Source organism: Prionailurus bengalensis, chromosome A1 (assembly GCF_016509475.1).
Source record: "Prionailurus bengalensis isolate Pbe53 chromosome A1, Fcat_Pben_1.1_paternal_pri, whole genome shotgun sequence".
In the NCBI taxonomy this organism is placed as follows: Eukaryota; Metazoa; Chordata; class Mammalia; order Carnivora; family Felidae; genus Prionailurus; species Prionailurus bengalensis.
Genome location: NC_057343.1, coordinates 17,306,904 through 17,323,830, shown reverse-complemented (window position 1 = coordinate 17,323,830; position 16,927 = coordinate 17,306,904). Strand labels below are relative to the sequence as shown.

Below are 16,927 nucleotides of genomic sequence, written 5' to 3'. Positions count from 1 at the left end.
TTAATCCCAAACGGTCTGATTCTTAAACTCTTTGTTTAAAGGACACTTTAAAAGACATTTAAAAGACTTTAAAAAGTAACGAATTAATTCAAGAAAAATGAGATGAGCAATATTGATTCGAAAGAACAGAATGACAGTAAGAGAAAGAACATGCTGATAATTCATATGAGCTTACGTAGTTCATTTACTTGAAATGATATAGCTTCCCTTATTAGTTTTTGGCTTCCCTCTCCCATCAGCACATGTGAGAATATGAAACTATTAGTCTAGAACATTCCCCCCATAGCAAGTCCAAACACTGAATTTAAAACTTCCTTTATAAGGTATTTTGTCATTAAAAACCCAACAGCGACGAGACAAACAAGTCGACAGCTCTCACCATCTCCAGGGTCAACAATCTCCACCGTGGTCACTGCAGGGAATTCCAGAGCAGCCAGCACAGGCTCTGAGAGAACCACCTGGAAGGTCTCCGACTGCTCGTGTTCTCCATCGCTCATGATGCGCACTCTCCAGGTGGCCCTGGTCTGGCCTGGGTTGAACTGCACTTGTTTCTGTGCTTTGCCCTTGAAGTCTTTGTCTTTTTCTGCAGTCCCATCTCTTGTGCCGATACCTTCACAAAAACATGGTATCATTTTCTTAGCTTCATTTTTAATTGGATTATTAAAGTTTGCCTTGTCGTTAACCTTTTGTGTGCTATTTATTCTGCCTGCCACTACGTCCAGCTTTGATTCCATGAGCTGGACGACTGGGGTACAGGTGCCACAGTAAAAGGGTTCTACTGTAGGTATTGGGGGTTCATGATTCTGTTCTATTCTTACCTCATGATGGTTTTGCTATACATTCTTTGAACTGTGTTTGTGTTAGAACCTCTTGTAAAGCAAGACTCAGCAAATTAATATTCATGTTGCAAATATTCTTATTCCTACAGTTCATTCAGTCTTAGAAGCTCTTTACTTTTTTAATTTTTTTTAATGTTTGTTTATTTTTGAGAGAGAGACAGACAGACAGACAGAGCATGAGTGGGGGAGAGGCAGAAAGAGAGAGGGAGACACAGAATCCGAAGCAAGCTCTAGACTCTGAGCTGTCCGCACAGAGCCCGATGCGGGGCTCGAACTCATGAACTGCAAGATCATGGCCTGACCCAGAGTCAGAGGCTTAACCTACTGAGGCACCCAGGTGCCCCAAAAAACTCTTCACTTTTACTTTTACATGTGTTATACTGCATGTGCCATATGATAAAAACATTAGAAAAATTCTCTAACTAGAAAATAAGGAACTCTGTGAGTCAAGAATTCTTTGATAATCAAAGTTGTGAATGGCCAATAATAAAAAAAATTACAATATTCTCTCCACATTTACTGGGACTACGATCCTTAAAAGAATATAATTCAGTGATTGTCAATATGACCACATCCAGGTTTGTGTGTGTGTGTGTGTGTGTGTGTAACACTTCAGAATTCCATGAAACCATGTGAACAGAATTGTAGAGCTAAATATATGTGATTCCTATGAGCAGTATGTTGGGCTCCCTCTGATGGTTCAACTCAAGGTCAATTGCAGTTAGCTGGGAAGGCTGAAGGACCTCTGAGTCTCTCACTACATTGCAAGAGGATCTTCACCATCACTATACCATGTTCTCAAGTCACAGGTTATCTATAAACAGTCAACAGTTAACAAATCCAATGTCATCGAAAAATTATAAATTGCAGTTAGTACTTGTTCTACTTTGTACTTGTACTAGTATATCCTTAAGTGCTGAATCCAAACCTCTTAGTGAGCCATGTTAATAGAATAATTTTCAGATAGGGGCATCTGGGTGGCTCAGTCAGTTAAGCGTCTGACTTTGGCTCAGGTCATGATCTCATGGTTGTGAGTTTGAGCCTCGTGTCGGTCTCCGCACCGATAGCTTGGAGTCTGGAGTCGCCTTCAGATTCTGTGTCTCCTTCTCTCTCTGTTTCCCCCCTGCCCCCTGTTCATGCTCTGTCTGTCTCTCTCAAAAAAACATTAAAAAGAATAATTTTCAAGTAACTTTCTTTAAATATTGGCATTTTGAGAAAAATCTGTAGGAAAGACAGCTTTAAAATGGGGGAAATAAAATCTTGTGACTATTAGAATTAAGCCTGAAAATAAAGTGTTTGTAGCATTTCTTATTTAATTGAAAAAAGTACCTTATTTTTAAATAATGGTGCTTACGTCAGATGAATCTGAATATTTTCATCTGTTAGTTTCATCTTGAAATGACAACGAAAATAAATATTTCATTAAAATATTTTTGTCTTGGGGCCCCTCGGTGGCTCAGTCGGTTAAGCGTCTGACTGTAGTTCAGGTCATGATCTCACGGTTCCTGGGTTTGAGCCCTGCATCGGGCTCTGTGCTGACAGTTCAGAGCCTGGAGCCTGCTTCAGATTCTGTGTCTCCCTCTCTCTGCCCCTCCCCTGCTTTGTTTCTCTCTGTCTCTCAAAGATAAATAAATGTTTAAAAAAATTTTTTAATAAAATATTTTTGTCTTATAGCTCTCAGAAGCAACTGAGATAAAAATATCTCATTTTTTTTTCAATAGTAGGTAAAACATGATTTTTTAATATCAGGAGGAAAAAGGGCACAGAACCAGGCATTCCAGCACTACGTATCCTGTTGAATGCTGCAGACTTCCCGTTAGCTCTTTGGTTCCTAATGCACACAGACAGGTTGTCAACACCTCTTGGGTCCGCCATGATTCACTGCCAAGGTAATGGATGATGAGAGGAATCATTCTCTATGAGGTTCCAGCACACATGCTGCTCATTGACCCATCTATCCACAGTGGCATGGGCCAGCAGAAGAATTTGCTATTTGCTCTCTGATAACCACTTTTGTTTTGTTTCACCAGCGATGCATTATTTTCTTAGAGATTCAAAAGGCAGTTTAAAAATAAAAAGGAATGCGTATAGGGCCGCTCAGTCGGTTAAGCGTCCGACTCTTCGGACTCTCGATTTCAGCTCAGGTCATGATCTCACTGTTCGTGGGTTCAAGCCCCGCATCGACCTCCGCACTGATAGTGTGGAGCCTGCTTAGGATTCTCTCTCTCCTTCTCTCTCTGTCCCTCTCCCATGTGCACTCTTTCTCTCAAAAGTAAATAAAAGAATATTTAAAAAAAGGAATGAGTATAATACAAAGAATGTCTACTAGTTCCAACTAGTCATCCTTACTAAGTGATAATTGAGTTATCCAACCTGATAAAATGTAGACTGTCGTACCAAATTTCACGGTTGCTGCTAAAAACACATATCATTTTTTTAGATGGACTTCATAAAACATTCCTGACTGGATGTAAATTATAAATAGGCAAGATCGTTGATTCGCCAAGCAAAGAGGAATGGACGTCTATTTTGTGAAAAAAGACTTACACCTCTCAAACATGAGGTAAAATTAAGGACGTGTCATATTTTTAGAGGGTAAAATAAGACTTAGATGGAATACTAAACTTGCTTTGGGTCAAAAATAAAGATTTCCTTTTTATAATTAACACACAGTACCTACTCTGAGTGTAGTGTTAGTCTATCCTGCTACAGGATACAGTTACTTACTATCCATGGACCAGCAGCATAAACAACATCTGAAAGCTTGTTAGAAATGCAGAATTACAGGCCTTACCCCAGACCTACTGAATCAGAATCGACGTTTTAGCAGGATCCAGGTAAATCTTAGATGCATTAAACCCGAGGGTCGGTGGACACATACTAAATATTTCATACCTCCATAGGGCCCTTTACATAGGTGCCCATTTTTTTATAATTAAAGAAAAAAATTTTTTAATGTTTTTATTTTTGGGACAGAGAGAGACAGAGCATGAGCAGGGGAGGGGCAGAGAGAGAGGGAGACACAGAATCTGAAGCAGGCTCTAGGCTCTGAGCTGTCAGCACAGAGCCTGACACGGGGCTTGAACTCATGGACTGTGAGATCATGACCTGAGCCGAAGTTGGACGCTTAACCGACTGAGCCACCCAGGCACCCCTAAAAAAATTTTTTTTTAATGGTTATTTATTTTTGAGAGAGGGAGAGAGACAGAGTGTGAGTGGGGAGGGGCACAGAGAGAGAGGGAGACACAGAATTGAAGCAGGATCCAGGCTCTGAGCTGTCAGCACAGAGCCCGACACGGAGCTTGAACTCAAGAACCACGAGATCATGACCTGAGCTGAAGTTGGAGCTTAACCGACAGAGCCACCCAGGCGCCCCCTAGGTGCCCATTTTAACAAAGGATGAAGAAATGGTGTGTAGACTGTGGAGGACACAGATTAGTCCACGCTTTAATCTAACATGGTAGATGAGACAGCAAAGTACACACAACGTTGAAAACATGCTCTTAATTGGAGATACAAATACTCAGCTGGTAAATCATACCTATTATAAATAACATTATTAGATGGGGCAAAAAGAATTCTAGAAATCAAAAAGCTTATAAATTGGGCTTAAGTTTATGCTTTCATTTTTTCAAAGAGAACTAATTATTAGGCAAACCATATTCCTTTGATTTACTAAGCAAAACCACAATTGCAGCTCTTCCTCTGGTGTGGAAAAATGGCATGGAGGGTAAGCAAGGCACTTTTGGAATGAGAGAACAGATCATATCCTACCTTGGCCACGTAGTGGCCATGGGACCACAGGCAGGTTATGAACTTCCTCTGTTATGGGGGATTTCAGAAGCACCATAGTGTGGTAGTTAGGAAAGTTACCCCTGGGGCCAAATCTCAGCTCTGCTCCTTAGTAGCTTTGGGAGGATGACAACCTCTCTGTTTCTTTTTACCTGCATCATGGGGGATATAATGACACTCCTCTCACAAGGTTGACTATGTAAGGTATTGGGAACTGGGGCTGGCACATAAGAAGAACTCAATACATTTTAGCCATCATTATTGTCCCTTCATAGTCCAGTATGTAACACAGTGGCCGGCACTGAGTAAGCCACTCAAGCAAATGTGAGGTTGAATTAGCGAGTGAAGTAAGTCGTAAGGAGAAAAAGACCAAGGTAATGTACTTAGTGTGCCTAACGAAGTATCTTTTATTTAGTAAATTCACAATAGCTGGTAGCAGTAAGATCTTTGAAATTCCGATACTCTTATGAAATGCAAACACATATTTCATTTGTTAATGGATTATACTGGTTATAAAATTAATAATCATCTCTGAGAAAACACTTATATAAATTTCATGTGATCCATGGCCTCCTAACTATGCTCCTGAACTTAAGTGATAGTCTGCCTCTAGATATCATGCAAACGATCTAATTCTAGAAGCTTGTAAGTGACAGTGGAGGTTTCAGGAAACAGTAAAATGAAACACATTCATTGTAGAACTTCTTCCAGGCTTCCCTCCTCTTTAATCTGACTTCCATTCTCCCTCCCAGCTTGAAGTCTATTATCTCTGCAATGATTGATGGGTGTGGGCCACACACAGAAGTCTTTCCAACTTCCTATCTCCCCAGGTTACTAAGTAACGTGTGAGGTTAACCAAGTAGAGCTAAAGAACCTTTGTAGAATGGCTGGTGCTCATCTCCACATGCAGGAAATCATAGTTCGCTGAAAAAATAATGCTAGGAGAAAAAAAGAGCCCTTGTTTGACATTTTAGGATTCGGCTTTAAAAAAGAAAATGAAGAGAAACATGCGAAAAGATAGCTTTAAAAATATCTTTCAACCATTAACTTTCCCATTACTTTCAGTGGAAGTGAGTAATTAAACATACCCACCAGGAATTCTGGCAAAATGCAAATAGATAAAGGCATCCTTAAGAATTGCTGAGGTTCTCTGTGCCTCAGTTATTATTTCCCGCATACTTTCAAGCACAAAGTCCAGTTAAGGCTAATCTCTCACGGACAATAAGTAAGACAAGATCAGATTCCTGATCTGCAGAGCACGCGTGTGTGTGCAAAGAAAACATGCTTCCAAAGAGAGAGAGCACCAAGAGCATTCACTATGCTTTGGAAGGTTAGACAAAGAGAGTGTAAATGGCAGCCAAGAGGAGGCATGTACAAATCAAGACGGAAGCAGAGGGGCGCCTGGGTGGCGCAGTCGGTTGGGCTTCCGACTTCAGCCAGGTCACGATCTCGCGGTCCGGGAGTTCGAGCCCCGGCCTGGGCTGATGGCTCAGAGCCTGGAGCCTGTTTCCGATTCTGTGTCTCCCTCTCTCTCTGCCCCTCCCCCTCTCTCTCTGCCCCTCCCCCGTTCATGCTCTCTCTCTGTCCCCAAAATAAATAAACGTTGAAAAAAAAAAAAGACGGAAGCAGAGCAAAACATGAAAAAAAAAAAAGGGTGGGGGTGGCGCCTGGGTAGCTCAGTCGTTTGAGCATCTGACTTCTGCTCAGGTCATGATCTCACGTGAGTTCGAGCCCCGTGTCGGGCTCTGTGCTGACAGCTGAGCCTGGAGCCTGTTTCGGATTCTGTGCCTCCCTCTCTCTCTGCCCCTCCCCCGCTCATGCTCGCTCTCTCTCTCTCTCTCTCTCTCTGTCAAAAATAAATAAACATTAAAAAAAATAATAAAAAAAAAGACGGAAGCAGAGCAGCACAAGGTCCGCAGGTGGACCAGCTACCCTGGAGCCAATAACCTGACGGGGTCAGCTGAGAGTGGTGTGAAAATCCCTCTTACATGCTTAAAAAACAAAAAGCACTTAAAAATTTTTTTTAATGTTTATTTATTTTTGAGAGACAGAGAGAGAGAGAGAGAGAGAGAGAGAGAGAGAGAGAGAGTATGAGCAGGGGAGGGGCAGAGAGAGGGAGACAGAGGATCCAAAGCGGGCTCTGCGGTGATAGCAGAGAGTTGAATACGGGGCTCAAACTCATGACCCATGAGATCATGACCTGAAGCCAGACACTCAACTGACAGAGCCACCCAGGTGCCCCCAAAACAAAAAGCACTTTAAAAATAAGGAGTAATTAATACCCAGCATCCAAATATCAGGGGGGGAGCCTGGTGGGGGCAGATTGTGGCTGTGGCAAAGGTATTGTGTGTGGTATGTGTGTGTACGTGTGTGTGTGTGTGTGTGTGTGTGTATAGGGATCTACTCTTTAATGCTTTTTGAATTTCATGGGCCAGTAAAATTTCAAGTAATTGTTTTGCAGACAAACACAGGATTAGCAAGCTTTTATTTTTTATTGCCAACATTTTCCCAGATTCCTATCTTAGCTGATATTCTCACTCAGTGAAAGCTCTTTTACCTCATGAAAATTCTATCAGCCTAGATGTTATATGTTAGTTTGAACTGGACTTGTAAAAAGGCTTTAGTCTTTGCTTTTGACTTTCAGTTTTATTTAAAAGAGTAAAGCAGCAGAAAATGATTATATTTAATGCCTGAACATTGGTTCTGAAGAAAAGTCACAATGTGCATCTTTTAAGTAGAGCTTTTATGTAGAGTTGGGGTTCTTGGACTTTTTGTGACCTACCAGAGCATTCAAATGCAACAAATAGTAAATTACACATCAATGTCTAATAGATTACTGAATAGTTTTTCACCCCTTATTATTAAAGTTGCCCTTCTATATGTTTTACACTGGCATTTCTGCAGAGTTTTATACTATGGTTAGATTACACATTCCCCTAAACCTCTTCTGAGATCTACTGACATTTAAAAAATTTTAACCTATGAGCGATTACCGCCATTTTTATGAAGTTATTTATATCAGAGAAAGATCATATGTAGGTTGAAGGTTTGAAGAGGTATATATATATTCGGTTACACATTTCCTATTTTTATAGCCTTTTGTCTCTATGATTTAGCTTTGACACAAAACTCTTGGCATGTTTCTGAAGCAGTCTAAGAACCTTTAAATGTCAACATCTCCTTAAACTTTAAAACTAGAGCAGTAAACTAAACATATTTTAATCATTGTAAAATTATGGACATTTGCTAGGAACAAAGGGGGATTTGGGAACAGAAATGTCGATTAAACTTACTTATAAATGAAGTCTCTCCCAAGTAACCTCTGCGTTTAAGAACGACATCTAGAAATTTGGAATCCTCATTGATCAGGTAATATTCCTTTTCAAACGAGATCCATGCCCAATTCAGACGAAAATGCTGTTTGGTTAATTTGTTTCCGCCTAGAAAACAAAAATTTAAAGCCCCCAAATTAGTACTTTCTTGAATGAATGGCCCTAAAATTTCCACAGAGTATTTGGATGATACAACATTAAGAATCATTATAGCCACTTGGTTTGACATGCAACTCCATAATACATACCTGGAGACCAGCTTACTGTTCGGCGACTGTTGTACAGAAATTCAATAGCTGACATCCTTCACAAAATCCCTTGATCTTTAGAAGGCAAAGTGGGTAATGGGGAAGAACCACACAACTACTAGCAGCAATTTTCTTTAAACGCACAACTATCCAAGTTGCAGGACGACCCACGTTCCACAAGGTGCCGCTGGAGAGCAAGTTTTCTTCTATAAAGAAGGCTTCAAGGCTCATTTGGATGTTAAAAAACACACATACAACTTCACAAATACCTTTTTCTGGTTCACCGAGCAATTGGATGGAAGGCTTTAATTATAACCACTTAAGAAAAAACCAATATCCCTTCTCCGCCTCCCTTCCCCACTATAGTCCACTCCATTCTTTAGAGCAAACAGACAGCTCTTTTCATTGATTCCATTCTGTTCTCAAGATAAGGCTCTCTCCTCCCACCTCCCCACCAAAATGGAGCTGGCTGCCTATCAGGAGAAAACAAACTGTGTGTGATCTCTCTAATGTGAAAGCTGCTAGGCAAGGAAAATGAAAGGAGAAATGGTTATCAGCTGATCACTCTGCAGTATCCTTCCATTTCCTTTGATCTACACCAATTATTTCAGAGTAAAGTGAAGTTTATAAACAAAGGCATTGGTAATTTCTTTTAAGTCTTTCTGGAAGAGGGTGGAAAAAAGCCCAAGTAACAAACACAGCTAGAGGCACCATTTTAATTCTAATTTCTTCTTTTCTGAGTTCACGTAGAGAGAGCTACTCTAAAGAAGGAGAAACGAAACAGGAAAACATCATGATTTCAATAGACGGAGGGCAAAAAATCTGCACAAGGAGAAACATAGTGACTGAACAAGCACATGAAAACACGTCCATCTCTGCCAGAAATTTTTAAGAAGAAAAGTTGCAGTGACTTTGAGTTATCAACCAACATGTACTGAAGACGAAAGAGAAAATACCCAGTGCAGCAGAGATTATATAGGGAAATTGGTTTTGCTGTTTATTGCTGTTTGAATTGTAAATTAGCACGAGCCTTTCAGGCAGCTACATGGCAAAATGTAGGCAAGAGACAAAAAGCTGTTCGGTTCGTACCGTTTGATTTTGTAAGTCCTGTGAATTTTTGCTTCAAGAGAAGCAAAAAGATATTTGTAAGGAATCCTTCATTTCAATATTTTCTATAATAGGCACCCAAACCAAAACAACTTTTTAGTTTTTGGGGGTGCATCAAATCAATGAGATACTATTGGGCCACTGAACAATAAATGTGACATTCTTAGTGGAAAACTTAAAACACCTAAAGACAGAAACACAAGGCGTTGAAGCTGTGAATGTCGTAGCTACGTAAAATGAGGCATCACAGATGTGGACCTCCTTCGTGTGTTACATGGACAGGACTATGGACCTTTCCACGTTTTGGTTAATTTTTACAAATATAAATAGATCAGAGGGCAGGAAGTTCATCCATTTTGTCCTTAGGAACGTATCATGCCTACCATCTCCTGCACACGGTGCCGTCTTCGCGAGGAGAGCCCACGGCTGGGGCCTGAAGTGTAAGGCCTACTTCGTTTTTCATCTGCTGTCTTTCAGCAAATTTCTTCCCTAGACCTCTGCTTCCTCATGTGGGGAGTCAAGGGAAGGTAATATTAATTAACGCCTGCGTCCGGCGTGAGAACGAAGGGAGATGACCCACGCAGGCGCGCGGCACGCTGTGGCGCATCGATTGCATCATTCCACAAAAGTTAGCTCGCTTGTTCCCCCCGCCACACCGCGCATGCTCACATCCAGCCCCCACGCGCCCCCTGCCGGATTCCAGGTAATCCGCCCGAAGTCCCCTTGCGGCTGGCTCCCCTCTGCCTGGCTCCCGCCAGCTGCCGCAGGCGTCAAGGCAGGCCTTCCTTGCGGATTTCCAGTTTGGCCTTGACCTACCCTGTCTTATCCCTGATGCACTCGCTCACTCCCAGATCCAGCCAAGAGCCTCTGCCCCATGGATTTGCCAGCCTCAGCCACTCCTCCTGTCCCCTCTGTCCTCTGGCCTAAAATGATGGCCCATCATTCTTCTGCCCACATTTTCCACTCCTCGAAGTCTCCCTTAACCATCTCCTTCATGAAGCCTCTCCGGCGCCGCCGACTCCAGCCTCTCATCTGGGGGTGATTCACTCACAGATTCCTCTGCGGTTTTGCACGTTAGCAGGCATCCCCTCATCTTGCTTAATTGTACAAATTAAATAATTGTACTACATTATACTAATTTTTGTCGGGGAGTCAGAGTGGCCATTCATTCTTTTACTATTGCCAACCCTTGGTTTTATTGCCTTTAAAGATATTTAAAGATTTTTTAAGCTCTTGTGTTTGTGTTCTGTTACTTGGAACATTTCTCATAGAATGTAACAGATAAGACTAGAATAGCATTTGATCACTTGCACTAACACATAAAACATTTCTGATCTTTCAACTAATTATTACAGGAAAACATCTTTGTGCCACACTTCTCTCTTCCTTCTCATTTACATTGTGGCTCCATCACAGGCCTGATTTTATTCCAAACTTCTTGTACTTCTTGTCAGGCTCTACCAAGCCATTCCTTCTTCATCCTAACATCTCCAGCCTTCTATACAGAAACATCCAGGCACACCCAACTTCTAAGCGTTTTCTGAACAAAGCCGGTGGGGGGGGGGGGCGGGGTTGCAGAGAGGGAGACACAGAATCTGAAGCAGGCTCCAGGCTCTGAGCTGGAGCCCGATGCAGGGCTCAGACTCACAAACCGTGAGATCATGATCTGAGCCGAAGTCGGACGCTTAACCGACTGAGACACCCAGGAGCCCCAAACCCACAAAACCTTGAGATCGTGACCTAAGTGGAAACCAAGAGTCCGACACTTAACCAACTGAACCACTTGGGTGCCCCACAGTAATTGTAATTATTTATCTGCATGCCTGTGTGTTCTTCTTCTAACTGTCTGACCTCCTCGGGACAGGTGCTGGTCAAATTCATCCTAGTCTCCAAGTTCCAAGTAGTGTCTGCAACACAATGAGGATTGAAGAAATCTGTGTCATAAGTATGATTTTTAGGACTAGAGTGGCTAATTTGTGACTCCTGCTTGTTTTATTCCTTTTTTATTCATAACAGTTTTCAGCTTACACAAAGCACATACTTCAGTTTTGACTTGTGACTAATAACTCCTGACCTCTTTAGTAACTCTTGTGCTCAACAAATGAATTTTGGTCGGCAGTTCTGAATATTTTATTCCTATCTCTTTCCCCTATATCCAAGAAGACATCACTAAACACAGTTTCTCTATTTCTCTAAATTTTTTGACACTTTTTAGCTAATTGTGAGATCTGATTCTAATCCTCTCCTTAAATATTCCAGAAAACATCACACTTCTAAATATTACATGTTTTAAGAATACTGAGTCAAGGAGGCCTTCCCTTCACACTCTGTATAAAACAGTGAGCCCTAGTGCAAACCGCAGCATGCTCTAGGCCCTTTATTCTGATTAATTTTTCTCCACAGTGCTTTCCATAACCTCATATCCTATATATGTCTACTTTTGTGTCTGTTCACTTGGTCTGTCCCGATTGCAACACATGATCCAGCCCATTTTGCTTAACTGTTACAGAAACACCTACTAAATGAATTAAGACACTCTAACGTCTCCGCTGAAAGAAATTCAGTAGTGCTTCACTTCTCAGGCAATATCAATGTCCTGCACAAATGTAACATAACTCTTTCAGTACTGAGTCTTTTTCTTATATTACAAAAAAAGGAATTGTTTTTAATAACGCCCTTTCTGAAATGTTCTGCATACTTCTATTCTTAAACACTGTGTAAAGGCTTTAAACGATTACCCATGAATGTGAATCGCTGGGATTTGTATTTATCTCAATGACACCTCCAGGGGTTACTGATGACTCCAGGCCCGTTTAACCCTTCCATTGCATTATGAAATAGCTTGGACGGTCTTAGGAACAGGTAACTTCATCTCTCCTTACAAATTTATAAAACTTATTATTGGGTTGGTGCTTATGTTCCGGAAAGATGAAGGTGCCAGGTTACTGGTTAATCAAGGGTTTCAGGTGACACACAGCTGAACAAGTTTGCCAGGATTTCATATGTCTGCGGCTTTGAGATTTTGTTTGAAATAAAATTCAGAAACAGTACCGAGAAACTTGGCTTTGTGAGACAGTGACATGCTCTAAGGTAATTGTTTTAGATGCTTAGCTTTCACTCTAAATCTGGGCTTTCTAAGTAGATATCTTGCTAGAGAATAGGAAGTTAAGTGTATAAAGCTTAATGCTGAATAAATTAAATGCTACATAACCTCTGATTTTTGTACATATGAATCCTATTGCATTTTGGAATTTGTAAAATCTTAGGCACTACTTCTCATGCAGGAGAGATACAGGGATCTGAGGAACTAAGCTGCAGTTTACTGTAATTCTTTTTATTAAAACTGACCTTGCACAATTGAACTCTGTATTTCATCTAAAGAATGAAAAGACCCAACATATATTCATTCATCACATGCCACATAAACTCCTCTAGCACCTTACTATATGGGAAATAAATGTTAATACTTTTAATACCAATAGCTGCAGCTTACTGAATGTGAAATTAACTTAAACTGACAATTTTTCACTTCAATTTCACTTATTACTTATTTTACTATTTAATTTTACTTTTATTTCTGATTTTAATTTATTATTTTGCTACTTATTTCAGTTCCTAAAACAGACTCTGTCATCTGTGATGCACAAAGAATGAGTCTCAGCGTGTCACTGGAGACAAGCGAAAGTCCCTAACTGTGTCATAAATCCATACAACAGGTGCCTGCCAGCTGATAACCACACTCCCATAGACTTTGTCCCCAAACCCTGACACTAAAGCCATTAAGGGTTTGATGAAAAGACCTCTTTTGAACTTTTCCAGCTGGTCTTTAGGGTTCTTCATTTTCTTTTTCAATGGGAACACAAGAGGTTTTTTTTTTTTTTTTTTTTTTAGAATAACAAAGAATTGCAACCTTCAATTAGCCCTCCCTAAGAACGTAGAGCTGCCTGGTTTTTCTAAAGACAAAGTATACATCTTCAATATAAAACTATTCACACCTCTGACTTGTCTTGATCAGGGTAATTTCTAGGTGCCCATTTAGCTTTGATTTTTTTTTTTCAACATATTTTAACAAATATTTTCCTTGGACAAAAGTTAGTTACTGATAGAACCTAATTCTATTGGTTAGATTTTTCTAGCTTGCTAAAATTTCATTTGCCCTCAATAAGGTTCAGACTGAAAGCTGAACTGAAAATCAAATCCATTTTTAAAAGTTGGATATTGTCCTTTAAAGCAGCAATAGAAATAGACATTTACATTAGAAAAGAGTAAGGCAACAATATTACCTAATTTACTACGAAAATTAGATAATTTGGTTTTTAAGCAGTCTTGTTCTCTTAGAAGGCAAGAACAGTGGTTAACAACCAATGCAGCTACCATCAACATCTATGTTATTAATTGTAGTGAAAATCAAAAACTAAAACTGAAATAAGGCATTTATTGTGTTTCATTTCTGTGCCAGGATGATCTTTTAAACTTTACTTTGCCTTAGAATCTTCCATACGAGAAACTTTGAGAGCTTCCGGAGCCCTGTCCTCCAGCCTTTAGTCAGGTGGATTTCACGGTTTACTGCAAACCCTGGAGGTAAAGCTGCAGTCAACTTGGCTTTGAAACATACCCTCCCCAGTCCCCCAGGAGCTGATATTCAAGTATGGGAGATGGCATAAATACATAGATAAGTGTATATGCTGAAGATTGATAAATGCTGTGGGAGAGGCACTGATAATGAGCTGTGGGAGATCACAGAGAGAAGGACTGCTTTCACCTGAGGGCATCAAAGACAAGTTCATAAAAGAAATAGTGTTTAAATGGGGCCTTAAGTACAGGGTGGTATTTGGACATTCACAGAGATTGGGGGAAGGTGTTCCTGGAAGAGTAAGTCTAAGAACGGAGATAAGAAATCCAGTGAGAAGGAAACTTCAGGGAATTCAGTTTGGTAGGAGTTAGGGACATTTACTAAATACTCACTTCCTTGCCTTCTTGTATAAGTGATTGGATAGTAAAGAAAAAGAGGAAGTAATCTTGATGCTTTAAAATCTGCCCCAAGGGTGTAATCCTGCCTCCAGGCAATCCTGCCTGACCCGGCCACCCCAGGGATAAAGAATCTGGACCTTAAAGGCAGCTGTGCCTTAGTATGACTCACGGAGCTCCTGAAAAACTGAGAGACAGACCCAGAAAAATGGTCAATAGATTTTATACTTTTGTCGACTATTTAATAATTCCAATGGTTGTTTTTGTCCGATAGTGACTTTTGATCATTGATATATCATTTTCTTCCTTCCATCTGTACAGCCAACCCCCCCCCCCACATGCCACCACATTCCCACTGCCTTAGACATTCTGAAAAAGAGGCAGCACAGGACAAAGTATCAGGTTCACAAATGCAGAGACTATATAGAGAAACATACAGAAAGAGAGGTAGTGTGCCCAACATTCACGTTAGAAGCCAGATCACAATTCACTTTACCACATGTAGTTTTGTTCCTTAGAAACGTGATTTCATTGAGTACATACCCATGATGGGTATACGATGCGTACATATACCCATGATGGGTATATGTGTACATGAGATTCCAAAGAGCTGAATTCCTACCCATGTACTCTACCAGAGGTTGATATACAGTTGATGCCCATTCATTATTCCTGGAGTCTGTATTCGCAAATTGATCTACTCACTAAAATTAATTTGTGACCCCAAAATCAGCACTTGCCAGGCTTTTTGCTCATTCATGGACACTTGCCGAGTGGCTTGGAAGAATCTGCATCACCAGATTCTCTGCCTTCTTGTTTCATACTGTAAACTAGTGTCCTTTTCACAGCCTACTTAGTGCCGCCCCTTCCGCATTTTTGTGCTTTGTGTTGGTAATTTCACTGATTAAAATATCACACAATCATAGCGCCACAGTGCAGCTCAGTGTTCCTGAGCTAAGAAAGCTGTGATGCCCTACGGAAAAAATACACGTGTTAGGTAAGCTTGTTCACATATAAGTTATAGAGCTGTTAGCTGTGAGCTTACTGTTAATCAATCTACAGCATGTACCAAATAAGGTATCTTTAAACAGAAACACACACCTAACAAGGTCACGTATTGATTGGATAATAAAACGTCGCGACCAGAGGCTCACGGGGAACCTTACTCTGTGTTTCTCCTAGGAGCTATCACTCAGCATTGGCAGTGATTTTACAGGGTATGACTACCGCAAATAACAGAAATCAGTTGTATTGCCTCAAAACAAGCTACAATAAGTCATCCTTCTGGGACAAGATAAAACGGAGCATAAGGATTGGAAAAGTGTTCCGCCTCCACACACATCTCACCTCCCTTTAGCCAACCCTTTCCCTGGCACGTGATCAGGAGCGTGAATGGAAAAGAGCCGTCAGTGCATTGTCGGGTGGGCAGCCTGGCCATCTGGACCCAGTAGCACTAATAGCAGTAAAGGGTAAAGGGGATACCGGCTCCTGCGTGGCTATCCTGCCACAATCAGAATGGACAGCAAGAATTTATAGGCTAATTTTTTTAAGTAGGCTCATGCTCAACGTGGGGCTCTAACTCACAGCCCGGAGATCAAGAGTCTCATGCTCTACCGACTGAGCCAGCCAGGGGCCCTGATAATTTTTAACTTAGAGGAAAATAATACACATGGGATGAGTTCTGATGCACAATAACTCCTAATCCTGCTAGATTCTAATTATCTTAGACTCATTTGTCCTGGGAATATTGGTTCAAGCACAGCCCCCATCTGGGATTCATGCCTATTTATGCTTGTTTGGGGAACAGGAGTAACAGACCTCATGCAGGCTGATTTTTTGGGGCTATAAGGAGCCACTGGAGAGAGAACTCACTGTAATATAGATGGATGTGTCAGGCACAATGATGTAGACTCTGTACAAAGTCTTAAATATCAGAGCAAAGGAGAGATTCAGAGCACAGTGTGAGGGTGTTTGTTACTCATCTCTAATTCATGTCCGGGCTCCCAAATGAATGTTTGGTTCCCGTGAAAAGAGAAAACCGTAAGTGGAAATTGAAAGAGTTACCTGATCACCCTCATTCGTACCAGGTTCCAAGCAGCACTCTTTTGGATATCCCGGTCATTGGATACACAACACAGGGAAAAGTTCACCACGGAGCTCTGGCGCCCACTCCTGGTGGCTCCTGGGGCCATAGGCAGGTCCCAGCTTGGGGCGGCTGGACCTAGGGACTGGGATTCCAGGCAGAGCTATGGCAACATTGTGGGACTGAGCTTCTCGTGAACACCGACCCTTGAGCAGAAGCATGGGCTTGAGCGACCAGCATTGGCACAACACTGACCAGTCATAGGAGAGCCTGGCCAAAAACAACTGGAACTCACGCCAGCACTGGTATAAGTGGGCTGAATGTCAGCTCTGCACTGGAGACCCTGAAATTACATGGAGAATCGGGCTGGACACAATGGGGCCAAGAAGTCAAGGTAATTTTGGTAATACACACATTATCTCAACGCATGTCACAATAACCCTGCCTATTACGCATTTCTACATTCTATGGAGGAAGAAAATACCGTCAGGCTAAATTATATGCTTTAACTTGCCGGGTGTGTCATAGATCTAGGATCCACATCCAGCCTGCTGGTAT

General features: G+C 41.3%; 1 protein-coding gene across 1 annotated transcript in view; it reads right to left on the bottom strand.

Annotated features, from left to right (window-relative positions):
* FREM2 (FRAS1 related extracellular matrix 2) overlaps window positions 1–16,927 on the bottom strand; it is a 167,530-nt gene that overhangs the window by 84,325 nt on the left and 66,278 nt on the right. Inside the window, exons 3-4 of the mRNA XM_043577721.1 lie at window positions 7,925–8,071; window positions 380–610 (exon numbers count right to left, since the gene is read on the bottom strand). Coding sequence (XP_043433656.1) covers window positions 380–610; window positions 7,925–8,071 — 378 coding nt within the window. The remainder of the gene's footprint in view (window positions 1–379; window positions 611–7,924; window positions 8,072–16,927) is intronic.